We start from the raw sequence: 25,951 nt of genomic DNA, 5'->3' as shown, positions 1-25,951 counted from the left end.
TCGCCTAATGCGACTAATAGGTATAGTCGGTTCGGGGAGAAAATTAAATTTGAATTACCAAAAAGGAATAGTTAAACAATTAACCTTTTTATAAAATCAATTAATTAAATGTTATTTTATTTTTTTTAATTTTATATTGGGGGGTGCATTTGGTTAAGGGTAAGAAATAAAGGGGTGTGTGAATAGTAATGGTTTTGGCCCATGAAGATTGTGGTCCGTTATGATTGTATGTGGTGAGGGTATGCGTGTTGTGGTGGATTCGCTCAGATCCAGGCCGTTCGTTCCAATCCGATGGCTTGCATGTTGTCTTGTTTGAGGGAGTATGATAAGGATTCTGCACCGAATCGAATCCAAGTGCCAAACCATGTGGCCATCGGAGGGCCACATGGCAGTGATCAAGCGGATCACAAGGGAGACTAACCTCCCACTTTCTCCAATCCCACTCATTATCCTCACTGCTTTCTCTCTCTTCTTCCCGTTCTCCCTCATTCTCTCGTCGCTCTCCTCACACAACCCAGAAACAGCCCTTGACCCCAGCGTAGCCAAGCCCCGCCCCACCGCCGAACCCAATATAACGATGAAGATTTATATGGTCTTCATCGTCTCCGCCCCAAACCTTCAAGAAAATCAAGAACCCTAACCCTATTGCGTGAACCCTAGCCCTATTTGAAGAACCCTTACCCTCAATCAAACACGGTTTCACCTAATAAACCACAAATCAAAACCTACAAATCAAAAATATTAAGCTTCGTAGATCGATTTGTCCCTTTTGACGTCTTAATTTTCTTCTGCTATCTTCGATCTCCTCTCTAATCTCTCTCTTTCTGTTCGCAGGTATTGGGAGTCCAAGAGGTGGCCTCCGATCTCCTTATCCAATTCTTCTCTTTCTGTTTGCAGGTCTCAATTCAAGCTCCAAGGGTTGGTGTTCGTAACGGCGCCCAGATTTCTCCCCTCCCCTTTCTAACTTCCTCTTTTTCTTTTATGTAGTTAGGGTTTGATTTAGATTAGTTAGGTTTTGATTTAGATTAGTTAGGTTTTGATTTGATTTGAATTCGTTTGTAATTTGTTAATGTTTGAATCAAATAAAATCTTTTATTTCATTTAAGTTTGATTGTTGTTTGATTCCGGATTTTGTTATGTTCTTAAGATTTGATTCATTTTTTTTTGAGATTTGATTTGTGATTTCGTTCCTAGATTCGTTACCGATTTGATTTCGATTGTGAATGGCGTTTTGATTCACTAATCATTCTGGGCCTGGGCATGAAGATGGGATTAGGGTTTGGGTGTGGCCGCGGCGTCGAGAGGAAGGGGGGAATGAACAGTGGCCGGGTCGGTTTTGACCCGGTCCACTCCTTGACCTAGGTGTACTTCGGCCCGCTCTGGATTCTTGGCCCAAATGCACAACAAAAACAACACCAACGAGCAAAAAAAACCCAATAACATAATTGACTCATTTAATTAATTAATCGATTAAATAACTAATCAGTTAATAGTTAAAACCATTAGTACTAGTAATTAGTGCATAAAAAAAAACTAATTATCAACAATACTTGGTTAACATTAATAATCATAGTTATTTTAAAAACCCAAATGAATACTTAAATTTAATACTAATCTAACCCATAATTCTTAAACTCCAAAATGAAAATTTATTTAATACTAATAGTCTTAATACTATCCTTAAATAAAAATTAAAATTAATAATACTAATAATATTATAGTTAATGACAATAAAAATGAAAAAAGATAATAAAATGATTTAAATGAACTAAACGGGCCCAAGACAAATTGGGTCTCCAATTCTTGCTATTCACACCTCCACCTTATTTAACCAACTTATAAGGGAATTTTATAAGAGATCGAGTTTAATAATAGATATATTAAACCCTATGGCTCTTAATTTTTAACCCCCTTGATAAATCATCAGACGTGAATTACATCGGGTAAATTTTGGGGTATGACATCGACAAATGCTGTTCATGTTCCATTTCGACATCTTGATTTTGGGTTGGAATCCCAGGAGATAAATCATTTGGAAGGATTTTTTGAACATACTCAGATTGTTGGGGATTCTTCAAGGCATCATCATTTTCAGTATCTGAAGAAGCCAAAGGTTGCAAAGTAGGGTTAGTTGGAAACACTGGTCCTTGAGGAGGTAAGGAAAAAAAGAAGTCGCTAGGCTCATTATTGGATCCTTCGACAGATCCTTTATTGGAAACAGTGGGATTAAAACAAAAACCATTACTTGTAAGAGCGTCAACTTTCAGAGTCGAAGTAACAGTTCCCACAACATCATCCTACACAAGTGTCACGATATAAATCATTCTAAGTATTAAGCAAATAAAGAACTTATGAGAATAAGGATGTGTAGCTTACCTTGGGGGAAATATTGTCTGGACTCAAGTTATGGCTTTTGCCAACAGCTTCAGCCCTAGTAGTCTTCGGAGTAAGCCCTTCCGACGTCTTTTGCTCAATTGAGACTTCGAGCTTTGAAGTCCCAGACATTTTTCCTGAACCAGGAGGGTTGAGGTTTTCTGCTTCTTCCTGATTAATAACTTGGTGTGGGGAGGGGAGTTTTCTTCAGCATCGGAGTTAATCCTGATGCTTTATGAGGTAGCTTTTCTTTTGGGAGTCGAAGGAGGTTTTTGAGCATCCTGTAATAAAGAGTGTCAGAAGGATCACAACAACAAGTTAAGACGAAAAGATCAAAAGCCAAGTAATTACCACATGTTTTTTGCTGGCATTGCTGGTATATTTTCCAGTTTTCTTGTCTTTAGAAGGTGCTGGAGGCTTTCGCGCAGCAGTTGAATCCTTAATGTTCTGCCTTCGACTAAGAGCTGCAATCAAACAAGAGAAAATAAATAAGTCAATATAATGAGCCTTAGAAGAGAAACAATAAGGAAGATCGAAATATTCTCATGTTGCACACCTTCAGGAATCGGAGTTAGAACACGAACGTGTCCGATGCCAATGTTAAGATGCCCTTCAAAACTGTCCAGGGTATGCTTAGTCAGAACCACTCGTTCGACGCATTTTTTGGATTCTTCGCGAAGGATTTTTCTAACGTTCCCACAAACAAACTAGTCTGGAAAAGGAGGACTAAAAGCCACACCAAAGTCCGCACTGGGAAATCGAGGGAACTTTGGAGGATACATATTGAAAGCCACTTGATAACGTTGTTCAGGACGAACGTGTGAGGGCAATTTCAAACTCCCCCAATTTTTTAGAAAATTTTTCGTGTAAATTAAAAACTACCTCACTAATGGTTCGACTAAGATCATTGGGTCTGTAGACAGTTTCGAAGAATTTCTGGAACGCTTGAATTTATTTGATGTGTGTTGAAGTACCTTTCTTGAAACGCTCCTGCGTAGAGGCAAAAATAGTGGTTAATTCCTTCGAGATAGTATAAACATAAAAAATATCCTTGTTGTAATAATCAGACCACCAGGCAGCAAATTCCATTGTACAATAGTAAGAGGGTCTGAAAGAGATAGGTGTGAACGAAGTAACTCCAATATATCTTGTAGTCTTCGACTCAAAACTCTCTTCAGTAGAGAACATGGAGTGGAGGCACATATGGCTTTTCTTTTCGTACATGGTTCTGGGCTTGATCTGAGCTAAGCCAAATTGTCTCGAAACCAAGTTGGGTTGGTAACTAAGAAGACCACAATGATTTTTGGATGATCTCAGCCTGTGGGATAGCATCTTCGGAGTAAAAAAAGCCTTCTAAATGTTTGTGGCTTCAATCTGTTGATCTGATGGAAGACCAGTGAGGTCTCGAACGAACAAATCTGGACCTACTTTCCTTTCAGCAAATGGAGCCATTGAAATAGTAAACTGATAGCGTTTCGTGAACATCATCATATAGGCTCGAAAGGCCTCAGGAAGCTTTCCACCTTCATCTTGGGGTGTCAAGTAAGCCAATATGGTTCCTTCGACCACTCTCCCTTTGATAGTTTCGTCATTTTCATCCACAATACCTTTCTTGGGTAGAGAGGACTCAAAATTGACATTCAACCACAATTACAACAACCAAAAAGGTCCAGCAAAAAGTAGCGAAGTGCCTACTTCATAAGCCCTTAAAAGGTCCACAGATTTGCCAAGGCACTCATAAAGATACCCCAGGATCATCTGGCCCAAATCCAACTTTCTTCCAGAATCGAGTTGGTTCACCATGGCTAAGTACCTTTTCGCCACCTGCAATGACCTCGAGAAGAATACACATCTTGACAACCAGAGTGCAAAGAAGGCAATATGTTCCTCGTCTAAAACACCTCTGTTGTCCTTGTTGTGATGTTTCTCCGTGAAAAGGGTATAAGTGGCTTTACTTTCGCCAAAATTAATTGTATTGGTATCCATGTAATTGGGATCAAACTCCTCTCCTACTGGTCGAAGCCCGGTAATGGCAGCCACGTCGAAGAGGGTGGGGGTAATCATTCCACATGGGCAATGAAAAGTATTATGAGTTGCGTCCCAGAAATATAAGGATGCTACCAACATGGATTGGTTATACTCGAGACGGGTTTTCAAAAGTTGGATTAAATCATAGATCCCTAACTCCTTCCAAAATTGGGACTTCTTCATTTCTACTTTGGCTAACCAAGCATAATATGGTTCAGGATCCTTAGCTAAAGGAACAGATCTAAAAACTTTGAGGTTATTTGTCATATATTCTAGTCGAATGCTCTCTTGAGCAATCGAAACCACCGTCGAAGACAAAGTTTGTGCTTTTTGGTTTCCTACAGCTTGAATCAATATGGGTTTGCCTTTGTCATCTATCTGATTCCCACTCGCTAAAGGCCTAGATCTATGGTAAATAGGAAAAAATTCAGATTACAAATGTGCATTAGGGCCAGGAAGCGGGCCCATAAACGCATGAGTTTCACTAGAAAGATCGAAGGGAATAATTACCTGGGATGCATAGATTCTATGTTTTTCTTTTAGGTATGGTGGCTCTGGGACATACTCCAGGTTTCCCACTTGCAACGGCTTGGGTATTATCAGAATGGGTTGAGTAGCATCCTTAATGCTTGTTTGCTTTGATTTTAGAGTAGTAGCAGCCATTGATATTGAAGATGATGTGAGGAAATGAGGAAGTTTGCAATGGGTTTTTGTTTTAGAGAGCAAGAAATGATAACTGGTTTTCTGAAGAGAGCAAAAGGAAAAGTGTTTTAGAGTGGCAAGAATCAGTATTTAAAGGGATTGAGGTTTAACTTCTTCGAAAGGTGTTGAGTTTAGTGGGGAACGTGTGAGTCGTTAAGTGGATATTCAAGCGATTGTGCAGTATACAGCCTTACTCTTATTTACTAGAAGTAATGATTAAACGTGATGGCGCACGTTTTGATGAGACATTTTGAAAGAAAGGTCATAAATGTTATGACATCATTAAAGTATCAGAAAACCAAAGGTTAGCACCGCCGAAATCTTTAATGACAAGAAATGCCTATTTCTACACTTCATTCGAAATAGACATTTTTTGGGGGCAATTTGTTAGTTGAAGATTTCGACGTTGATTCGAAAGGGAAAGAAATTAAGTGAAGAGGTATTTTTAGATCCCTTCGAAGTGCAAAGGTTTTTTCTTCAAAAACAATTGAAGCTTTTAAGGAGTCTTCGAAATGTTTGAGCAGGCATCGAAGAGATTGGTAAAACATTTCGAAAGGCGTATGTGTTTTAGTAGAGCCACGTGGATCAAGTTTCGTTCAAAAGCAGCCGAGCGGGAAAATTTGAATTTCGAAGTGATTGTTTTCGTTGAAAGGACACGTGGAGGCTACGTGGCATTTCGTTAGAAAAATGCCGTTAGGGTCAAATTAGTATAAATAGGAATCTTAATGTTAGATTTCAGGGTGTTCATTTTGTACAAATCACTCATAAATTACTCAAGTACCAAGCATACCGAGAAAGAGTTTTCGCTGAGAATGTACGTGTAACACCTTTGTTGTTTCAGTATTATTCTTCCATTTATGGATACAAGTCATTTAAATACATTTCGTTTTCAAGTCATATATTTTGTTTAGATGCTTTTATCAAGTAATGTTCTTTACATTTGTAGTCGAATCCCTTTAAGTTTTCATTTACATTTTCTCCAGTACGTTACCTTTTACATCATTTTTTCATAAGCCATAGATTTTAGTATTCTTGTAAAAACAAAAGCCAGAAAATGAATACAATTGTTAAAACAGACACTTTCGGACACATGTCCTAGGATCAATCTAGTCGATCCTGTAAGTTACCAAAGTAAAAATTAATAATTTGGAAGACTAGCGGTTGTTTACCAGAAATCACTGTAAACAGTTCCGTAGATGTATCTACGGAACTTGGGATTTTCCCAATTAATTGAGAAAATACCAAGTTTCACTATGTCTTATACGCTTCTATAGATGCATCTATGTAAGGAATCAATTTTTTTTCAAAATATGAGGTGTTTCTGGATGTACATCTACGAAAATTGAGAACAAAAATAGAATTTCGTGTGGTGTTTAAGAGATCCATGGGGTGGAGGGTTGAAAATTTTTCAAATTTTATCACTATATTATATCATACAATTCCAAGCCCCCCGTCTAAAATAAATTTATCAACAGCTCTTCTATTGAATGGTAATTCAGTTACATTAGGGACTCTTTCCTTTCTCCAAATGTCAAAATAATTCACTAACACTTGAAAACATAATGAATGAGTCACTAAAACTTCCATTCACTATTTATACATCTTTAACCCTTCTGGAATAAACTTGAAGACTAGGTGGCTTATACACACCTCATTTAACACTTTCATTCACTATTTAAAGAAAGATGTTTTTGTTTGGAAATGCATCAATCAGGAGGCATACTTAGTCACTCTAAGCACCCCATTCACTATTTAAAGAAATATGCTTTTGTTTGAAATGTTGAGCTTTCAATAACTTGTAAATGGCATTAATTTTGGCATTACTCGTCGGCTAAACGGAGGAAACACATAACACTTGGAACACACTTTGCGAGAGACACACCACATGTCCACCTATAAAGTGGGTTCTCTCACTTATAAAATGTTAATTCTTCCATTTTCTAACCAATATGAAACTTCTTTCTCACACTTAATTCTGAACATCGCTCCCTTTCATCTAACCAAGGCTCCACATTTGTCAACAATTTTTTTATTATTACCATTATTTTTCTTTTATTTTTAACTATCAAAATGATGATTAGGTATTCTATAACTCCAATATTATAACAAAAAAAACAAATTTATTTCATTTAATATGATTCATTTTTATTGATTAAATGATATATATCATAAACAATATAATTTCATGTCATGACATTAATATAATCTTTTACTAAGAGAAAATATAAATACTTGTATTGTATTTCTTACATAAACTCTGAGATTACTTCCATCTTCTTCCTTGTCATTGCTGCTCTTTAAAACTTTAATCAACACACGAAAGAATAGATAAGTGAAGACTATTACATTTATGAGCATAATTGAGAAATACATTTACCATAAAAGTTTTAGATACATCTAGGTGAATATCAGAAGATGTAGAATTCATGATTGTTATATTTCATTGTATTTTATATCAAAATGAAATGTATAATTTCACTTACATGGTTTTAAGGCACAAACACAAATATTTGTTATACTAAATTTGTTGTTTTAAGTTTACTTTAACAATTATTTTTTAAAAGTTAAATATAATTATAATGATATATGCTTGAGTAAATAAATAAATCTTTTTAGTCATAATATAAAACTTATCTATTACTATAATAAATATATTATTATGTTTATAATTAAGATTTCAAATAGTACGAGTTGAATGAAAAAGTGGAGTACAAGTGTGGAGGTTAAGTACTGTGCAAACAGGTAAGAACTGACGCTTTACAATTTCATTAGACCAAACTCTGCCGGTTCTTATCGGTTTGCACGGTTTCATGTAGTTCTTACCACTTGAGTGCTTTGTTTTGTAGAAACGATATGATGCATGAATCGGGTCAGCCATATGTCTGGTTTCCTATTCAATTGATCTGACCGGGTTCCAAAATCTATATAGCTATGTATGTACTAGCTAGGGTTATTGTTGTTGTTATTATATAATTTATATTCAGTTTTATGCCCAAATATATGATGGGCATCGGTTATTATATAATTTATATTCAGTTTTTTTCTGATAAGTCCCTTGTTGACAACTCCAAATTCTCTCTTCGACATCAAGATACTTTTCCAAATGTTAGATTTAGCATGAGGCTCACACTTGGTATCAACACTAAACACAAATCTTTATTTATGTCACAAATGGAGTTATTTAAGCGTACAGTATGTGACACCGGTGGACAATTTTGGCTTATCCGACCAAACAAAGTTTAAGATACTAAGGAAATAGTCAGTACTCTCAATTGTACTATAAACACTTCCAAATCTTATGATCCAAAACAAACAAAATATAAATGATTAAACTCAACAAAACATTACTCATACATTTTGCACAACACTTCAAACAAACAAATAAAATAACTTATTCTTTTGTGATCTTAAATAAATTAAAACTTTCATAGACTCATGTATAGCTTTATACTAGAAAATTATATTCTTTTGAATTATTACAGTAACTAACTACACTATTAATCTTATAATGGCTTAAACATTGAGCAATTCTGCACCTCATTTCAACTACAGCACTGGCAATTCTAAAGAAAGTGGAAGTACATGACAAAAGAAGGAAGATAAATATAATAGAAGTTTCATCAAATTCAGAATCACAAGCTGAATACACTTCTCTTTTCCAACAGAACTCAAAACCCTATCAAAGGCCTTAAGAAAAGAGCATTCCATCAAATTCAGAATCACAAGGATACATTGATACATCTAGGGTTTTGTTAAAAGCTATGAGAAGTGTGATACCTGGGTGGCGCAAAGCAAGTTGCTACCAGAGGAGAAGAGACGGAGACGAAACGATGGTGGTGGACGGAGGAGAAGAAGTTCGCGCGATGGTGGTTGACGGAGGACCGACGACGGTGAGGGGTACTGGGGTTTCTGGTTCGCGTGCAGAGAGAAAAAGAAAGAGAGAAAGTGAGAAACAGTAGAAGCGTGTTTTTGGTTTTAATTTTAGTAATAAGGCTACTAAAGCGCTTCTGGAAAGCGCTCTCATAGCCTGGGCTATACCAGCGCTTTTGACAAAAAGCGCTCTCATTAAACACCCCTACCAGAGCGCTTTTGAAAAGCGCTTTCGTTCCCCCCACGTTCCCCCCACCTACCAGAGCGCTTTTGTAAAGCGCTTTCGTACCCCCTCCTACCAGAGCGCTTTTGAAAAGCGCTCTCATAACCCCCCCCTACCAGAGCGCTTCTTAAAAGCGCTTTCATACCCCCCCACTATTAGAGCGCTTTTTTAGCGTGTTTTTTAATTTTGTCTTTAGCGAAGCCTATGCCAGCGCTTTTCCTAAAAGCGCTTTCGTAGGGGTGCTGCTAAAAGCCAAATTTGGCGTAGTGTAATCCAAACAAAATCAGCTTCCAGTTTCATATTTTGGCTCTGAGAAGCAATGTTTATTAAGGATATTGAATGTGTATAACAAATTAACTTTCTCTGCATAATTAATATATAAATTAACTTCTAATCTTAAAATATTACTTGCACTCTGAAGAAGCAGTAAATGGAGATTCATGAACTGAAACACCATAATTGGAATTGTGATCTAACAGCTTGTTTAGGAATTATTGCTGAATTTTTATCAAATGAGATAGTAAAACCTGGCCAGCATCATAGACAAGGACATGTTAATTAGTTTAAAACAAATCTCATATTTTGATAACACAATGCAGTACTTGTGATTCAACTTTTTTTTAGCCTTTAATTTTTTAAAATATCTAGAGACAGAAAAAATAAAACTGATTTTTCTCTTAAGGATAATCAACTTTATCTCTTGTTAGAAAAATAATATAATGTAAATTTACTTGATTAATCTTATTCCTTACCCATAGTGAAACCAGTACTTAAAGTTGCCTTCATTTTCCTATATGCTTTACCCTGCACAGCAGCAACACAAAGTTTATTAATAGGTACTTTACGAGCATAAATAAATTTCAATGTTACAAATTTACCAAAAAAACTGCATTGATTTCAGGCCATAACACCGACTATGTCACACAATAACGAAACCATCTTCTCAAAATAGAACCTGCTGGCACAAAAATTCACAAACAAATCAAGCATTTAATGCATGAAAAGAGTGTCTTTTTTTAACATATAACGTCGAATTGTCGATCTTTTCGAAAATTTTCCAATGAGGTTTTACTTGAACAACCGATGCAGAACCATTAATGTAAAATGGTACAAAAGGTTTACTAACACATATATTTCTTTCCTTTATGCTACCAATTCTGATTTTGTAACCTTGAATATTCATACAACTGCAATTTATAAAACATTACCCCCTCAAAGTCAAAAAAATTTCATAATTGTAATTTTTGTGTACCAGTACTTTAAAATATAAATAAGCTACAAATAAGAAACAAAAATAAATACCAGGGCAGTCAAAAACTAAGTACTCATCATCTAAATAATTGTCCAGCTCCTCGTCGAGCCAGTCATTGAGGTTATCTTCAAAGTGTCTAAATAAAACTATTGAGGAAAAAAAAATTTTCAACTGCATAAGAAAATACATAATATTATCATTAATTTAATTAAAGACGGGCAGCAGAATTTCTTTAAGTAGCCAAATGAAAGGATACTCCATGCAGCAAGGTTGTCAAGATCGAGATCTTACATAAGATCGGGAGAGAATAACAAGATCGTAAAATATAAAATCGTAGATAAGATCGGAAGATCCTACCCAATTATTTTTGTAAGGTCGAGAACAGGCAACAAGATCATAAAACATAAGATCGCAGCCGAAATCGTAAGATCCTACTATATTTGAAGTATTTTTACATGATATATTATATAGTAGACAAGTGTATTAGTGAGAAAATGACTCTTTTTCATATTCTCTAGACATGTATGACTGGGTTTTTATACGTTATTACTATCACATGGACAATTTGTTAGACTTTAGGAAAATATTTGGCCAATTACTAGACATTAGGGACTTTTTTTTATGATTTAACTACAACACCTGATTCTACTTAAGATCGGGATCGTTAGGGGTGAGTGAGATCGTAAAATCTTAAGATTTTAAGATCTAGATCGAGATCTTGACAACCATGCCATGCAGTATACAAGGCCACCATTAGGACCTAATCCAAGCTCCTCCATTACATCATCTAGAGAGATGAGTTCCCTTGCATTTGCAAGCATTTAAACCCAAAAGAGTAAAGCTCCGCGAAACAAGAAACATGAAGTAACAAAGAGAAGAAGCCATACAACACAGCATTCTGCTTACCCATTGCAACAGGATAGTCAAACATTTTAGCAGCAGGATCAAGGTTCGCAATATGTATTGATCGTCTTACAGTTTCAGTGTTGGTACAAACTCGAGCAATATGTAGACTAATCAACAAAGAAAAAGACATTAATTATAACTATCTCAACATTTAATCAAGGGAAGAGAATAGTATGATAATATTATTGCAAAAACATCGAGGCCTTGTTGAAATATAAACTTGATTTGGGCCTAGATTAATTATTTGTGTTTTGGGCTTTGTTATTTTAGGCTTAAGTCATTTTGGGTAAAGTTTCTAGAGAATTCTTGTATTATTTGGAGAGTCTTGATATTTCTTAATATTGTAATATTCTCTATAATACTCTTTAAATTTCTAGGATGGAGAATTCTCTAGAATTAGTGAGTCTAGAATTCTCCTTAGAGTACTATAAATAGAGATGTAATCTCACACATTTGTATCAAGCAAAAATACAAAGTCTTCTCTTCCATAAAGAATTCTCCTACTTCTCAAATTTCTATTCAAGTCTCCTATATTTCTAAACAATTTTCCTCATCACAAAGGCTTTATTTCCAACAAAGTGGTACCGGAGCTTCAAGGTCCTCAAAAGATGGCGAATGGAGGTTTCCCTTTTCAAATGCCGATGCTCACAAAGAACAACTATGATAATTGGAGTATCAAGATGAAGGCTCTACTAGGATCTCAAGATGTGTGGGGTGTCGTTGAGAAAGGCTTCAAGGAGCAAGATGAAGCCTCACTAAGTCAAGGTGTAAAAGATACATTGAAGGAGTCAAGAAAGAAAGACAAGAAATCTCTCTTCCTCATTTATCAATCGGTGGATGAAGATACTTTTGAGAAGATTTCCAACGCAACGACGACCAAAGAAGCATGGGGCAAGCTTCAAACTTGCAACAAAGGAGTTGAGCAGGTAAAAAAGATTCGTCTTCAAACTCTTATAGGTGACTTTGAACGTTTATTTATGGAGGAGTCCGAGTCAATTTCTGATTATTTTTCTCGAGTATTATCCGTAGTCAATCAACTTAAAAGAAATGGTGAAGATGTTGATGATGCGAAAGTCATGGAGAAAATACTTCGCACTTTAAATCCAAGTTTTGACTTCATCGTTACCAACATTGAAGAAAACAAGGATTTAAAGACCATGACCATTGAGCAACTCATGGGTTCATTACAAGCATATGAAGAAAAACAAATGATAAAAACTAAACAAAAGGAGGCTATAGAGCAACTACTACAACTCAACATAAAGGAAGCAAACTATGTAAACTACAAGAGCCAAAGAGGTCAAGGTCGTGGCCAAGATCGTGGACGTGGACGTGGATAAGAAGGAAGAGGAGGTTACAACAACTACTCTAACAACTTCAACAGTGGAGAAAGAAGTTGGAATCCACAAGCGACAAGAGGCCGTGGAAGAGGAAATTCATGGTCGAGGTACGAAAAATCACAAATCAAGTGCTTCAATTGCAACAAGATTGGACACTATGCATCTGAGTGTAGATTCTCGAAGAAGGTTGAAGAGAAAGCTAACTTTGTAGAAGAAAAAGGTGGAGAAGAAGAAACTTTAATACTCGCGTGTCAAAATCAAGTTGAAGAGAAAAGAAACAAGTGGTACCTCGACACTGGCGCAAGCAACCATATGTGCGGTGATCGAAGCATGTTCGTAGAGATCAATGAAGCGGCAACCGGCGATGTCTCGTTTGGAGATAACTCGAAGACACCGGTCAAAGGCAAAGGTAAAATTCTCATACGCTTGAAGAATGGTAGTCATCAATTCATATCCAATGTATACTATGTACCTAACATGAAGAATAATATTTTGAGCTTGGGACAATTATTAGAGAAAGGCTATGACATCCACTTGTAAGAACATAGTCTTTTCTTAAGAGATTGTAGACATAACTTGATTGCTAAGGTGCCTATGTCAAATAATAGAATGTTCCTCTTGAACATTCAAAATGATGTGGCAAAGTGTCTCAAGGTGTGCTATACCGATTCCTCGTGGCTATGGCATCTACGATTTGGGCATCTCAACTTCGATGGTCTAGAACGTTTGGAGAAAAAGGAGATGGTGAGAGGCTTGCCTAACATCAATCACCCAGACCAACTATGTGAAGGATGTCTAATCAGGAAGCAATTCCGAAAAAGCTTTCCAAAAGAATCAACATCAAGAGCGACAAAGCCGCTAGAGCTCATACACACCGATGTTTGTGGACCAATCAAACCCAACTCTTTTGGTAAGAGTAAGTACTTTCTCCTCTTTATTGATGATTATTCCAGAAAAACATGGGTTTACTTCTTGAAGGAGAAGTCAGAAGTGTTTGAAAACTTTAAGAAGTTCAAAGCCCTTGTGGAGAAAGAAAGTGGTCTTTCTATTAAGGCCATGAGATCTGATCGAGGAGGAGAGTTCACTTCAAATGAGTTCAACAAATATTGTGAAGACCATGGAATACGTCGTCCACTGACTGTGCCAAGATCGCCACAACAAAATGGAGTAGCAGAGAGAAAGAACTGAACCATACTTAACATGGTGCAAAGCATGCTCGAGAGCAAGAAGATGCCAAAGGAGTTTAGGGCCAAAGCAGTGGCATGTGCGGTTTACTTGACAAATCGCTCCCCAACAAGAAGTGTGCACGAGAAGACACCACAGGAAGAATGGAGTGGAAGGAAGCCTGGGAACTCTCACCTTAAAGTGTTTGGAAGTATTGCCTATACCCATGTTCCAGACGAAAGCAGAACAAAGCTCGATGATAAAAGTGAGAAATATGTGTTTGTAGGTTATGACTCAAGCTCCAAAGGTTACAAACTTTACAATCCAAATAGTGGAAATATCGTCATAAGCTGTGACATGGAGTTCGATGAACAAGATTGTTATGATTGGAGTGTTCAAGAAGAAAGGTATGATTTTCTTCCTTACTTTGAAGAAGAAGAAGAAGAAATTGAACAACCAATGATAGAGGAACATCTTACACCACCGACCTCACTGACACCAAGGTTGGAAGAAACAAGCTCAAGTGAGAGGACACCGTGACTAAGGAGCATTGAAGAGCTTTATGAGGTAACCGAAAACCTAAACGACATTAACCTCTTTTGTCTTTCTGGTGATTGTGAGCCCCTAAGCTACCAAGAAGCGGCGGAAAACATAAAGTGGAGAGACGCCATGGACGAAGAAATAAAGTCAATCACGAAGAATGATATGTGGGAACTTACTACACTTCCACAAGGACACAAAGCAATCGGAGTAAGATGGGTGTAAAAGGCGAAGAACAGTGCAAAAGGATAAGTGAAGAGATATAAAGCAAGATTGGTAGCGAAAGGATATAGTCAAAGACAAGGAATTGACTATGATGAGGTATTTTCTCCCGTTGCTCATCTTAAAACTATTAGACTGATCATTTCTTTGGCAGCCCAAAATAAATGGAAGATCTATCAAATTGATGTGAAGTCGGCCTTCTTGAATGGTTTCCTCGAAGAAGAAGTTTGTATCGAGCAACCATTGGGCTATGAAGTAAAAGGGCAAGAAGAAAAAGTCTTGAAGTTGAAGAAGGCGTTGTATGGTCTCAACTCTCAAGCAAGCACCAAGAGCTTGGAATGTTTGAATCGACAAGTACTTTCAAGACAAGAACTTCATCAAGTGTCCATATGAGCATGCACTTTATATCAAAGTGCAAAGTGGAGATATTATGATTGTGTGCTTGTATGTAGATGACTTGATTTTCACAGGAAACAATCCAAGCATGTTTGAAGTGTTCAAGAAAGACATGGAAAATGAATTTGAGATGACAGATTTGGGGCTCATGGCATATTATCTCGGCATCAAAGTAAAGCAAGGAGACAAAGGAATTTTCATCACCCAAGAAGGTTATGCCAAAGAAGTACTTAAGAAATTCAAGATGGATGACGCCAATCCAGTTGGCACCCCGATGGAATATGGAAGCAAGCTGAGCAAGGATGAAAATGGAGAGATCATGGATCCAACTCTTTACAAAAGTTTGGTTGGAAGTTTACGTTACTTGACATGTACAAGGCCAGATATTCTCTATGCTATAGGAGTCGTAAGTCACTACATGGAAGCTCCAACAACTCGCTTCAAGGCGGCAAAGAGAATTTTTCGATACATCAAAGGTACAACAAACTTTGGCTTGCACTATTACTCTTCTAACAATTATGAGATTGTTGGCTATAGTGATAGCGATTGGAGTGGAAACTTGGATGATAGAAAGAGCACTACTGGTTTTGTGTTCTTTATGGGAGATACTGCCTTCACTTGGAGGTCAAAGAAGCAACCTATAGTCACACTATCAACTTGTGAAGCCGAGTATGTCGCTGCCACATCATGTGTTTGTCATGCAGTTTGGATAAGGAACTTGTTGAAAGAGTTAAAGATTCCACAAAAAGATCCTATGGAAATATGTGTTGATAATAAATCAGCACTTGCTTTAGCAAAGAATCCCGTCTTTCATGAAAGAAGTAAGCACATCGACACATGTTACCACTTCATAGGAGAATTCACTGAGAGAAAGGTGGTGAAGTTGAAGTATGTGATGTCTCAAGATCAAGCTGCCGACATTTTCACCAAGCCACTCAAGTTGGAAACTTTCGTGAAGCTAAGGAGTATGCTTGGAGTCACAAATCAAGTTTAAGGGGGGGGGGGATGTTGAAATATAAACTTGATTTGGGCCTGGATTAATTATTTGTGTTTTGGGCTTTGTTATTTTGGGCTTAAGTAATTTTCGGTAAAGTTTCTAGAGAATTCTTGTATTATTTGGAGAGTCTTGATATTTCTTGATATTGTAATATTCTCTATAATACTCTTTAAATTTCTAGGATGGAGAATTCTCTAGAATTAGTGAGTCTAGAATTCTCTTTAGAGTACTATAAATAGAGATGTAATCTCACACATTTGTATCAAGCAAAAATACAAAGTCTCTCTTCCATAAAGAGTTCTCCTACTTCACAAATTTCTATTCAAGTCTCCTATATTTCTAAACAATTTTCCTCATCACAAAGGCTTTATTTCCAATAGCCTTGTTTGAGTAAGCATCTTAATTGAGTGCTTCTAACATAAATAAAAGCTTATCATATAAGGGCTTATGTTATGCATAAGCTATTTTTTTCACAGGTTTAAATAAAATCATATTTTCATATAAGGTATAAGGAGTGCTCAAGTTAATAAATAAGCTAAAATAGGTTAATCCAAATAAACCTCAAGTACATGATACTATTAGTTTTCCAAACAAGCAAAGCAAATGCTATAAATAACCTTGACACTACCTTGACACTACATGATACTATTTTTTTATATCTTATTAATATTCTGTAATAGCGTATATAGAAAAAGTGGTAATATAAGGGTTCACTTATAATAGCGTCTGATACATAAATGCTATTATAAGTCTTAGTTTAAAATTTTTAATAGCTTTTCATTAAAAAGTGCTATTATAAGTCTCGAGTTTAAAATGTTTAATAGCGTTTCATGAAAAAATGCTATTAAATTAGTGCTATTATAAATCAAAATTATAGTAGTGAAGTATTAAACATTAAAGTCTTATAATCATGTACATGATACACGTCCAACACAACACGCTATTTTATTATTATTATTACAAACACTAGTAATAGTATCAATTTCTCAAGTAGTGTTTTGCTTACAAAAACAACGCAGTTGTTGAATTGATTAGTGGAACTATATACCCGAGAAAAGACTTGGCAAATGTTACTACAAGCAAGTCAAATTTTAATGGTGGTTTCCATAATTTTTTCGATAAGCTCATATTCGTACCTGCAAAAGAGCATATTAATGTATTGTTAACAACTAAGTACTAGCAAAGATAAGCATTAGTTAATAATTATAAAAACTAGTTAAAAATTAATTAAAAATATACTATGTACCTGTGTTTGAGGTTTCTTCCTTTTAAGTTTGCCACTTCAAACAAAGCTGATCGCCACATTTTCACCTTCTCTGAGTCCTTTCAATATTTATTTTCATGTTGGCTCATGACTTTTTCATAACTGTTTTTCTGATGTCTTATGTCTGCTGGTTCAACTTTAAAAAAAATAGGCCAAACTAGTAATTTGTTGTTGTTCTTCACGAATTCAAGGATGGTGACAAGTTCATCAAGACAGGAGGAAGAATTTGCAAAGTTTTTAGAGAGAATGATGATTGAAAGCCTTGAATTTTCTAGTGTTGTAACAAGAGAATGTGAACTTTGGGTCCCGTCCTCCTTACATCCATTATCATTCATGAAGATTTTGAATCCTTCTTTATTAAAAGCACTGTAGAGATAACCACAAAAAGAGTATGGCGTATCTTTTTCCTTAGAACAAAGAAAAACATCGTAGCGGGTCGTAGTGTTAGAAACCTATCCCACGACCTCTTGAAATATTTCATATTCGCACTTTTCAAGAAACCTGTAAAAATAGTCCATGTAGTGCTTTTTATAAGGCAAAGATACTTTTTATTAGCCATGACACCTTATACAAGGAATGAAACACAACACAACAAACCAGAACAAGATATTAACTCAACATCAATGAATCCAATCAATGAACCTATAAACATATTAATATGGTTATGTAAACTGAATCTCTAGCAATCTAATTATCCAACCCGGACAATCTGTCACCACACTCACATACATACTCCAAAACACCAAAATATAAGGAGACCTCCTTATTCTATGAAGCACAAACACCTCTAAGAGTATGCGTGTCGCGGTGTCCGACACGCGTCGGTGTTCGACACTTATATGACACCCGTACAACACATGCGGGAAAAGTCAGACAAGTGTCAGAAAAGTCAGACAAGTGTCGGAAAAGTCAGACAAGTGTCCCCCAAAAAATAGATTTTTTTTAAATACTCTTTAAATGGGTGTCGGATATTCGTATGACACTAATACAACGCGTGTCGAACAATTCAGACAAAGTTTTTCAAAAATATTTTGTTTTCAACATACCTTACATATCTTTTGGACATGTATTGAAACAATATAATCAATGAAAAATTAAAAACATTAATTTTTATAAGAGATTTTTTAACACTTTTAGTAATAGATAGATAATTGAAGCTTAAATACTATGGTATATATAGTGGTATCAGTGTCCTATGTTTTTTATATTATCGGTGTCGAAGTGTCAGTGTCGTGTCATGGTGTTCATGTCGGAGTCCATGCTTCATAGTCCTTAACACTAGAATAAACTGTTGTAATAACAGTACCGAAACCTTAAGGATTGGTTTGTTGGTGAAGGTTGGATTCTGAGAGTGCTTCTCTTAAGGTCTCTGGTTTGAATCCCGCTAGGTACTAACAATCATTGTGTCGAGGCAGTCCATATCGAGTTTTGCTCTGATTTTAAATGGCCCAGATGTTAGAACAAGATTTGTTCTGATCAATATTCTGTGTTTTGATGATAACATTATATATGAATTTTGTATAAGATAATGTGGTACTCTAGTCCTTTGCATTTTCCATTTCATGAAATATATAAAGAGTATGCATAAATCAGCGCTCAGAAGCAACTGACTCTGGAAGTTCTGGATGGCTTCATCAGAACATGCTCTGGAAAGACATCAGAAGATGATCAAGCAGAATCAGAATATGAACTGAAAGCATCAGAAGAATGAAAGTCAGAAGAATGAGCTCTGAAGTTCTGATGGTATCACGCTCAAGCTCTTCAAAGTCAGAAGACAAGAAGATGCTCTGCACCAAGCTGTTGACTTTGATATTCAAACATTGTTATATACAAAACCCGAGTCCAGAAGAAATTACAAGATGAAAGGCTGAAACGTCTAATCTCTGACTAACAAAAGGAATGTTAGAAGCTACAAAAGGCAAAGTCGGTAAAAGCGGGAAAAGCAAGGCTCGAGGTAGTTGACAAAAGTGTGAAACATTAGATGCAAAGCTGTACTATTCACGCAAAGCATTAAATGCTCCCAGCGGTCATTTCCTCTAAGCGCCTATAAATAGAAGTTCTGATCAGAAGCAAAGTAGAACACTTGTGCAAAATACTGAAATGCTGTCAAAATCAAATCTCACGAACTTCATCTTCAACCTCACAAACTCTTGTAATATTTAGTGAGTGTTAAGCTTAGAACTTAAGAGAAATATCACAGTTGTGATTACAGTTTTATTAGAAGCAATCTAAACTCTTGTAAACTTTATTTTACATTGTTTGTAAAAGGTTCCTAGAGTGATCAAGTTGTGATCAGGATACTCTAGAAGACTTAGAGTGTTTATAAGTGGATAACCATTGTAATCAGTTGGATTAGTGGATTAAATCCTCAGATGAGGTAAATCACTCTAAGGGAGTGGACTGGAGTAGTTTTGTTAACAACAAACCAAGATAAAAATAATTGTGTTCATTGTTTTTATCTTACAAGTTTTTGAAGTCACACTTATTCAATCCCCCCTTTTCTAAGTGTTTTTCTATCCTTCACCAGAACTAGTGAATGGTGGGATTGGTCTTTTTAAATTAGTTTGTCGCAAGTTGAGCACGCCCTAGAAAATTTGGGGATTTCATCAACTCCGTTTGATGCTGATCTATGAGATCACACCCTAGGCAACACAGCTGACTCAAGAACTCCACTTGAAAAACTATAAAGTTTGTCCTATCAATACTCACATGTGACTCAAGTTATAATTGTGATACACACTCTAAAAGTCTCGTGCTCTGGATTACATATTGAGTTATAATTAGAGAATTAGTGTACCGGTTTTTGAAATGCAATCTAGATATGTTGGCGACTTCAAACAAAGCTGACCTCCATATTTGCAACTTGTCTATTCCACCTATTCCATGCTTATGTTCATGATGAGCAATGTTATGGCCAAAACTACCTCTTTGGTGTCTTACATCAGAAGGATCAACCTCATAAAAGATCGATAAAACCTCTCTATTCCATCTATTCCATGCTTATGTTCATGATGAGTAATGTTATGGCCAGAACTACCTTTTTGGTGTCTTACATCGGAAGGATCAACATCATAAAAGATCGGAAAAACCTCTCTATTCCATCTATTCCATGCTTATGTTTGTTAGGAGTAAATTAATGGTAAATTCATGTGTTAATAGAAGTGATTTAGTTTCCAAACCAATGCAAAATGTGATAAATCCATAGGTTTTTATTAAGAATTGAACTGAACAAGTTTAGTTCGTGCGTAAAGCAAATCGAATCACTTGTGGGTGTTATGGTTGCAGGTTTAGAGCTGAATTGAAGCTTGAGAAGAACATGAGGAGGAAAGAGAGCTGGAAGTCTCAAAGGCAGAAGAAAAAGATGGAAATTGCAAAGGGCGCGCCGCGAGAGTTTCTAGAGCGCGTCGCGAAAATATCTCTGTTTTGAAGCGCGCCGCGCCAGTCCGATGCCGCGCCGCGGCCTCGGCGTTAAAAGCCCAAAACTTCTATTTAAAAGCCCTAGCTTCCAAGAGAAAAAAGAACTTTGGGAAGAGCGAAATTAGGAGAGCAATCTGAAGGTGCAGCCACAATCATCAATTGAAGACCAATTCTCTATCAAGCGAAGACATTCCTTTGATGAAGATGAATTCTTCCATTAATCTTTGTGTGTTCTTCATGTCTATGGAGAGCTAAACCCCTCGTGTTGAATCTAAGGTAGTAGTTAACCTATGAATATACAATACCATTAATTAATTCCTGTGAACAATTGTTTGAATTCATTATCAATAAGAAATCTTGTTTTTATTCTTAAATTATCGTTGAATCTTTGATCGAAAGAAAGGATTTAACTTTTGCCCTAGGTTACTATATTGATTCAATACCAATTTGCAGAGATGGAATTGGGATTGAGTTTTCATAATTATCGTTCTTAATTACTATTATCGTTATTGATATTTGGAGAGATCGAATCTCATACCTAAGGTTCAACATATTTCTCTAATCGTTAACAACAGTTCATTACTCGCTTTTAATTTATTGTTTACTTTTGATATTATTAGAATCATAAAACAAACCAACTCAATTTTCCTAACTCAAAATAAACAACTATAGAACGGCAGTGATATTAACCAATCCCTGTGGATACGATATATTACCGAAAATATTTACCCACAAATACTTTCAACAATGTTCATGATGAGAAATGTTATGTCCAAAACTACCTCTTTGGTGACTTACATCGGAAGGATCAACATCATAAAAGATCGGAAAAACCAGTAGGTTATTTCTCTCTCTGCACTCGATTATCTTGACAAGTTCATCAAGACAAAATGCGGAAGATGGATAATTTTTTGACAAAACAACAATTGAAATCCTTGACTGTTACAATGCTTTGAAAATGGAGGCTGAAATTTGGTTACCGCTCTTGAGGTTGTCGTTATACATGAAGGTTAGGAATCTCTTATTGTGCAAAGCATGAAACAGATTACCCGTGAAGTTCTTTCGGGTATCTTCTCCTCTAAAATTGAGGAAAACATCATATAGTTGTTCATTATCAAGAATTTTGGAACCATTATTAATTTCTCCATTCACCATCGTATACCGTATGATATTGATATGAGACAAGGAGAAGATTCATTATTGTTACACTTAGAATATGATGATTCCTATGATTTATCCATGGAACTCTATATGGGGCCTATGCGGTTTTGTTTAATTTCCTAGTTGACTCACTCTTTAGATAATTTACCATTTTAAAAAGACTCCAACTTTATCCAACTTAAGCTGAACAAAGAAAAATAACAACACATCGTCACCAAAGCTAACATCATTAATCCCTAGATTCTCACACTTGCTATAAAAATTAAAGTTAGGAATACATTGCAAATCCTCTAGCTTCCTATGCAAATATTTCATAACCACCACAAAAAGAAAAAGGGATATCGAATCCCCTTGCCTAAGCCCCTCGTTAGCTTGCATACTCTTAATAACCCTACCATTAATGTTGAGTTGGTAGCTCACAGTAATCACAACTAACATAATCCAATCAATGAATTTTTTGGAAAAACTCATTTCAGCCATTATGCTCTTCAAAGCTTGCCAGACAACCGAGTCATACGCCTTTTGGATATCCATTGGCACCATGCATCTAGGCATCCCCCCTTGCCTATTATAATCCTTGATAAACTCATAAGCCAAAAGAACATGATAATAAATGTTTTACCCAGGGACAAATGTTGCCTAATTTCTGCCAATGATACTAGGAAGGACTATACTCATTCTTCTAGCCATCACTTTAGCTATTATCTTGTAGGTTGTAGTACAACAAGAGATTGGTCGATATTCTTTGATACACTTAGTATCATGCTTAGGTATCAAAGTAACCAAGGTTTAATTCTAGTTCCTGTCCACATAATCCCCCTATCAAAGAAGTCCATCACCACCTGAATCACATCATGCTTAACTCTACTCCAGGATGCTTTGAAAAATTTAGCCATCCACACACAAAGCTTTCAAATCTCCAATGCTTTTCAAAGCATCCTCAATTTCTGTCGCAGTAAAATGTCTTGTTAACATAGCCCTGTGGCTTATGTTGATCTACTTACCTTTCCTCAAGGATTTTATATCCACATATTCCATACTCTTCTGAGCAGTCCCCATGAGATTTTCATAGAACTGCATAATTTCCCTTGTAATATCCTCATGGCTAGTGGAAACAATTCCATAATCCTTGCATAACTTGTGAATACTCATTTTAATATGTTTACTCTTGACTGAGGCATGAAACTAGGCATTGTTGTCATATCCAAGCCTAACTCAAGTTACTTCTGCTCTTTGTCTCATAATCTGCTCGGTAGTTTCAGTCAACTCAATAAGCTTCTTAGTATACTGTTTCTCCTTCCTTCTCATATTAGCATTCATTATGTCCTTTATAATATCCTGCTGGATCTCAGTCAAGTATTTCCTGGCCTGTTTAATCTGTCTCTTTATCCCCATAAAAGGTTTATTCAAATTCCTTATGATAGGTTGCAACCTCATCATTTTCTGCCAAAGAGCATACTTAAGATTGCCTTTAGTCCCTTTGTTCCATCTTCTTATAACCTCAATATTATACTCACCAATCTTAGTAACCTTGTTTATGAATTTGAACATAATTTTCCTCTGCCTATTATGCTCCTCAGCCTTGATGCACAACATGGCATTGTCAGATATGCCAGGTTCAAGCACATGGAGAGTGCTTGTCAAATTCTATTGGCACTAATCTTTATTAGCAATCACCATGTCAATACAAGAATACATTATGCCTTCAACATGCTTATTACACCAAGTAAATCTATCTCCTTTGCTATCTATTTCATACAGCCCACACTTATCCATCATAATCCTCAAATTAATATACTCAGACTCCTGAATATTTTTGCCACCAATTCGTCATTTATACTCAAAACATTGTTAAAATCTCCCATGAGACACCAGGGCCCCTGCTGAGCAGCATCAATTGCATTAATATCTTGCCAAAGTTTTCTTCTCTTATCCAAATTATTAGAAGCATAAACTGTAGTTATCTAGTGTATGAACCTTCCATCCACCTCATATATCCCACAGTGAATCACGTGGTTAATGCTACTCATTCTTCTAATGTCCACTTTATTACTGTCCCACAGGATCCACATTCTACCATTTTCATGGTCACTGTAACTATCCATAGCTTAGAAAAATTTATTATCCATGATCATGTTTAATGATATAGGCTAATTCATTATAGTTGAACATATGGTGTTGAAAATTTTTCACGGTGGAATGATCATATATAAATGATCTAATACGAGGCTTATACATTTCAAAAGGTTTCAATGTTGTTGTTGCTCATTCATCATTGGCTAGTGAACACTTTCATGACAAGAATAATCTATAAGATTTGAGGTCAAGGCATAGTAGATTTATGAAGGTTGTTTCATACTACTTTAATGAGTTTTACAGAAGACAAGTTGACCGTTGAGTTGCCATTGAGTTTCTAGAGTAAGACTGATGCCAAAACAACTTATGGAGGTTAGTAGTAGGAAAACTGTAACATACTCTATCTTGAAGGTCGTTAAAGCTTCTCCTATTGCGCAAATCAAGCTTATACAACTAGTTGGTGAAATTTTGAATTGTGTCTTCAATTTCTATCTAGAAGGTATGAAATGTTATGAAACATGTTTCGAGATTGTCAAAAATTAGAAAGTCGAAAAACAACAAGAATGTCAATAGAAAATGTTGGATCCGTGAGGCGGTCAAGCAGATGGCGACCGACAACGGCGGAGGATTTACGGAGGTCCAACTATCTCCTCCACCGTTATGACGACAGTTTGAGGGACAACTCTCAGTGTTCCTGGTGACATTACGGGTTGGTTTTGTCGAGAAATTTTGGTAAATCGAGCATTGGGTATGATTGATCAGTGCATTTTGATGCACGTTCCTTTATGATTGTACTTAGGCATTTCTATCGTTTGGTTTGTTTATTTTTCTATTTTATTATGTTTTTATATTTGAGTTTATTTTTATTGTTATTTGATTTTCGTACTTGTTTTTCAGCTTTAGCATTCTGCACTAAAACAATAATAACTAGAGCTCCGGGAATCAGATCGATGCGTTCTAATAATCGCCGGAAAGCTAAGAGAAAGAGCTACAACTTTTATGTTGGAGTCGAAGTCAGATTCGGTGCGCATATTTTCCAGAATTTCGTTTGAAGCTGCAGCATTAGTTTTATTTAGTTTTGGATCATTTGTTATGGGTCTGGGCTATGTTTCCGACCCAGTTTGAGTTAGGTGTGGAAACCCATATTTTGTTTATAAGGGTTTCATCCATGCTACAGTAGTTTTGACCTTTTTTTGCCAGAAATTTTACGTTTGCTTTCATGATTAGAATGAAAAACTAATTCTCGAAGGCAAATCCTGCTGCTTATGGGTTCCATTGCTTTGAGGTTATTCTAATACTAATTTAAATTTGATTTATGTTTAATTCTTTTCTATGAAATCATTTTCTTAATTTGATTACAATTGTTTGCTTAATTCGATTGTTGTTCATAGGATAGAATTGATTAAATTCGATTGTATGCATGTTCCTAAATTTAATTGCGTGTTATCGTTTGCTTAATTCATTAACCCGTCATATTCTTAACCGTTTGCTTAATTTGGTAAACAGGAACATAACTCGTATGATTTTGATAAGAGCTTGTCTGAATAATCTCATAATCGAATAGGATCGAAGCGTTTTAGGGATTGGTGTTATTATAACCGATGATAAGTCGGAACCCGAATCAATAGGATTAGCCGTTTAGCTTAATTTTGATAATCACTTATTTACTCTGTTTTACAAATTGATTTTAAAACCATAAGTCCCCAATTTTATTTATATTAGTTAATACAAAAAAAAGAATCCTTGTGATACGACTCGTGCCATTGTCGCTATATTACGTTTTCAAAATACTCGTTTTTGATCCGCGCGCAACAACGGATCAATGATTCAGTCACTTCAGGTCCATCGAGCATCAAGTCCAATTCAAACAATTTGCTTGTATTGTGATTTGTCATTTCGGTTCACGGATTTGTTCGTTAATGGATTGTGTTTTTGCCCCATTAAGGATCTGTTGGGTTTCAACATTTATAAATATGTATCTCTTTCATTCTTGTTTTTACAACCTTCAAAATCTAGTATA

General features: G+C 35.9%; 2 protein-coding genes and 1 pseudogene across 2 annotated transcripts; 1 reads left to right on the top strand and 2 right to left on the bottom strand.

Annotated features, from left to right (window-relative positions):
• The first annotated feature begins 11,962 nt into the window (after positions 1 to 11,962).
• Positions 11,963 to 12,694, top strand: LOC131633828 (uncharacterized). Its single transcript, XM_058904509.1, has one exon. It carries the CDS (start codon positions 11,963 to 11,965, stop codon positions 12,692 to 12,694), a length of 732 nt encoding a protein of 243 aa, XP_058760492.1.
• Positions 12,695 to 17,097: 4,403 nt separating this feature from the next.
• LOC131633827 (disease resistance protein Roq1-like) lies at positions 17,098 to 21,849 on the bottom strand (annotated as a pseudogene).
• Positions 21,850 to 21,999: 150 nt separating this feature from the next.
• On the bottom strand, positions 22,000 to 23,007 carry LOC131633826 (uncharacterized). The gene is made up of 2 exons (XM_058904508.1): positions 22,860 to 23,007; positions 22,000 to 22,286 (listed from the first exon to the last, which is right to left on the bottom strand). Exons 1-2 carry the CDS (start codon positions 23,005 to 23,007, stop codon positions 22,000 to 22,002), a joined length of 435 nt encoding a protein of 144 aa, XP_058760491.1.
• Between the last annotated feature and the right edge of the window lie 2,944 nt (positions 23,008 to 25,951).

The sequence above is a fragment of the Vicia villosa genome, unplaced genomic scaffold (assembly GCF_029867415.1).
Source record: "Vicia villosa cultivar HV-30 ecotype Madison, WI unplaced genomic scaffold, Vvil1.0 ctg.001178F_1_1, whole genome shotgun sequence".
Taxonomy (NCBI): domain Eukaryota; kingdom Viridiplantae; phylum Streptophyta; class Magnoliopsida; order Fabales; family Fabaceae; genus Vicia; species Vicia villosa.
Note: the sequence above shows the minus strand (reverse complement) of the source record. Positions and strands in the feature narration are given on the sequence as shown.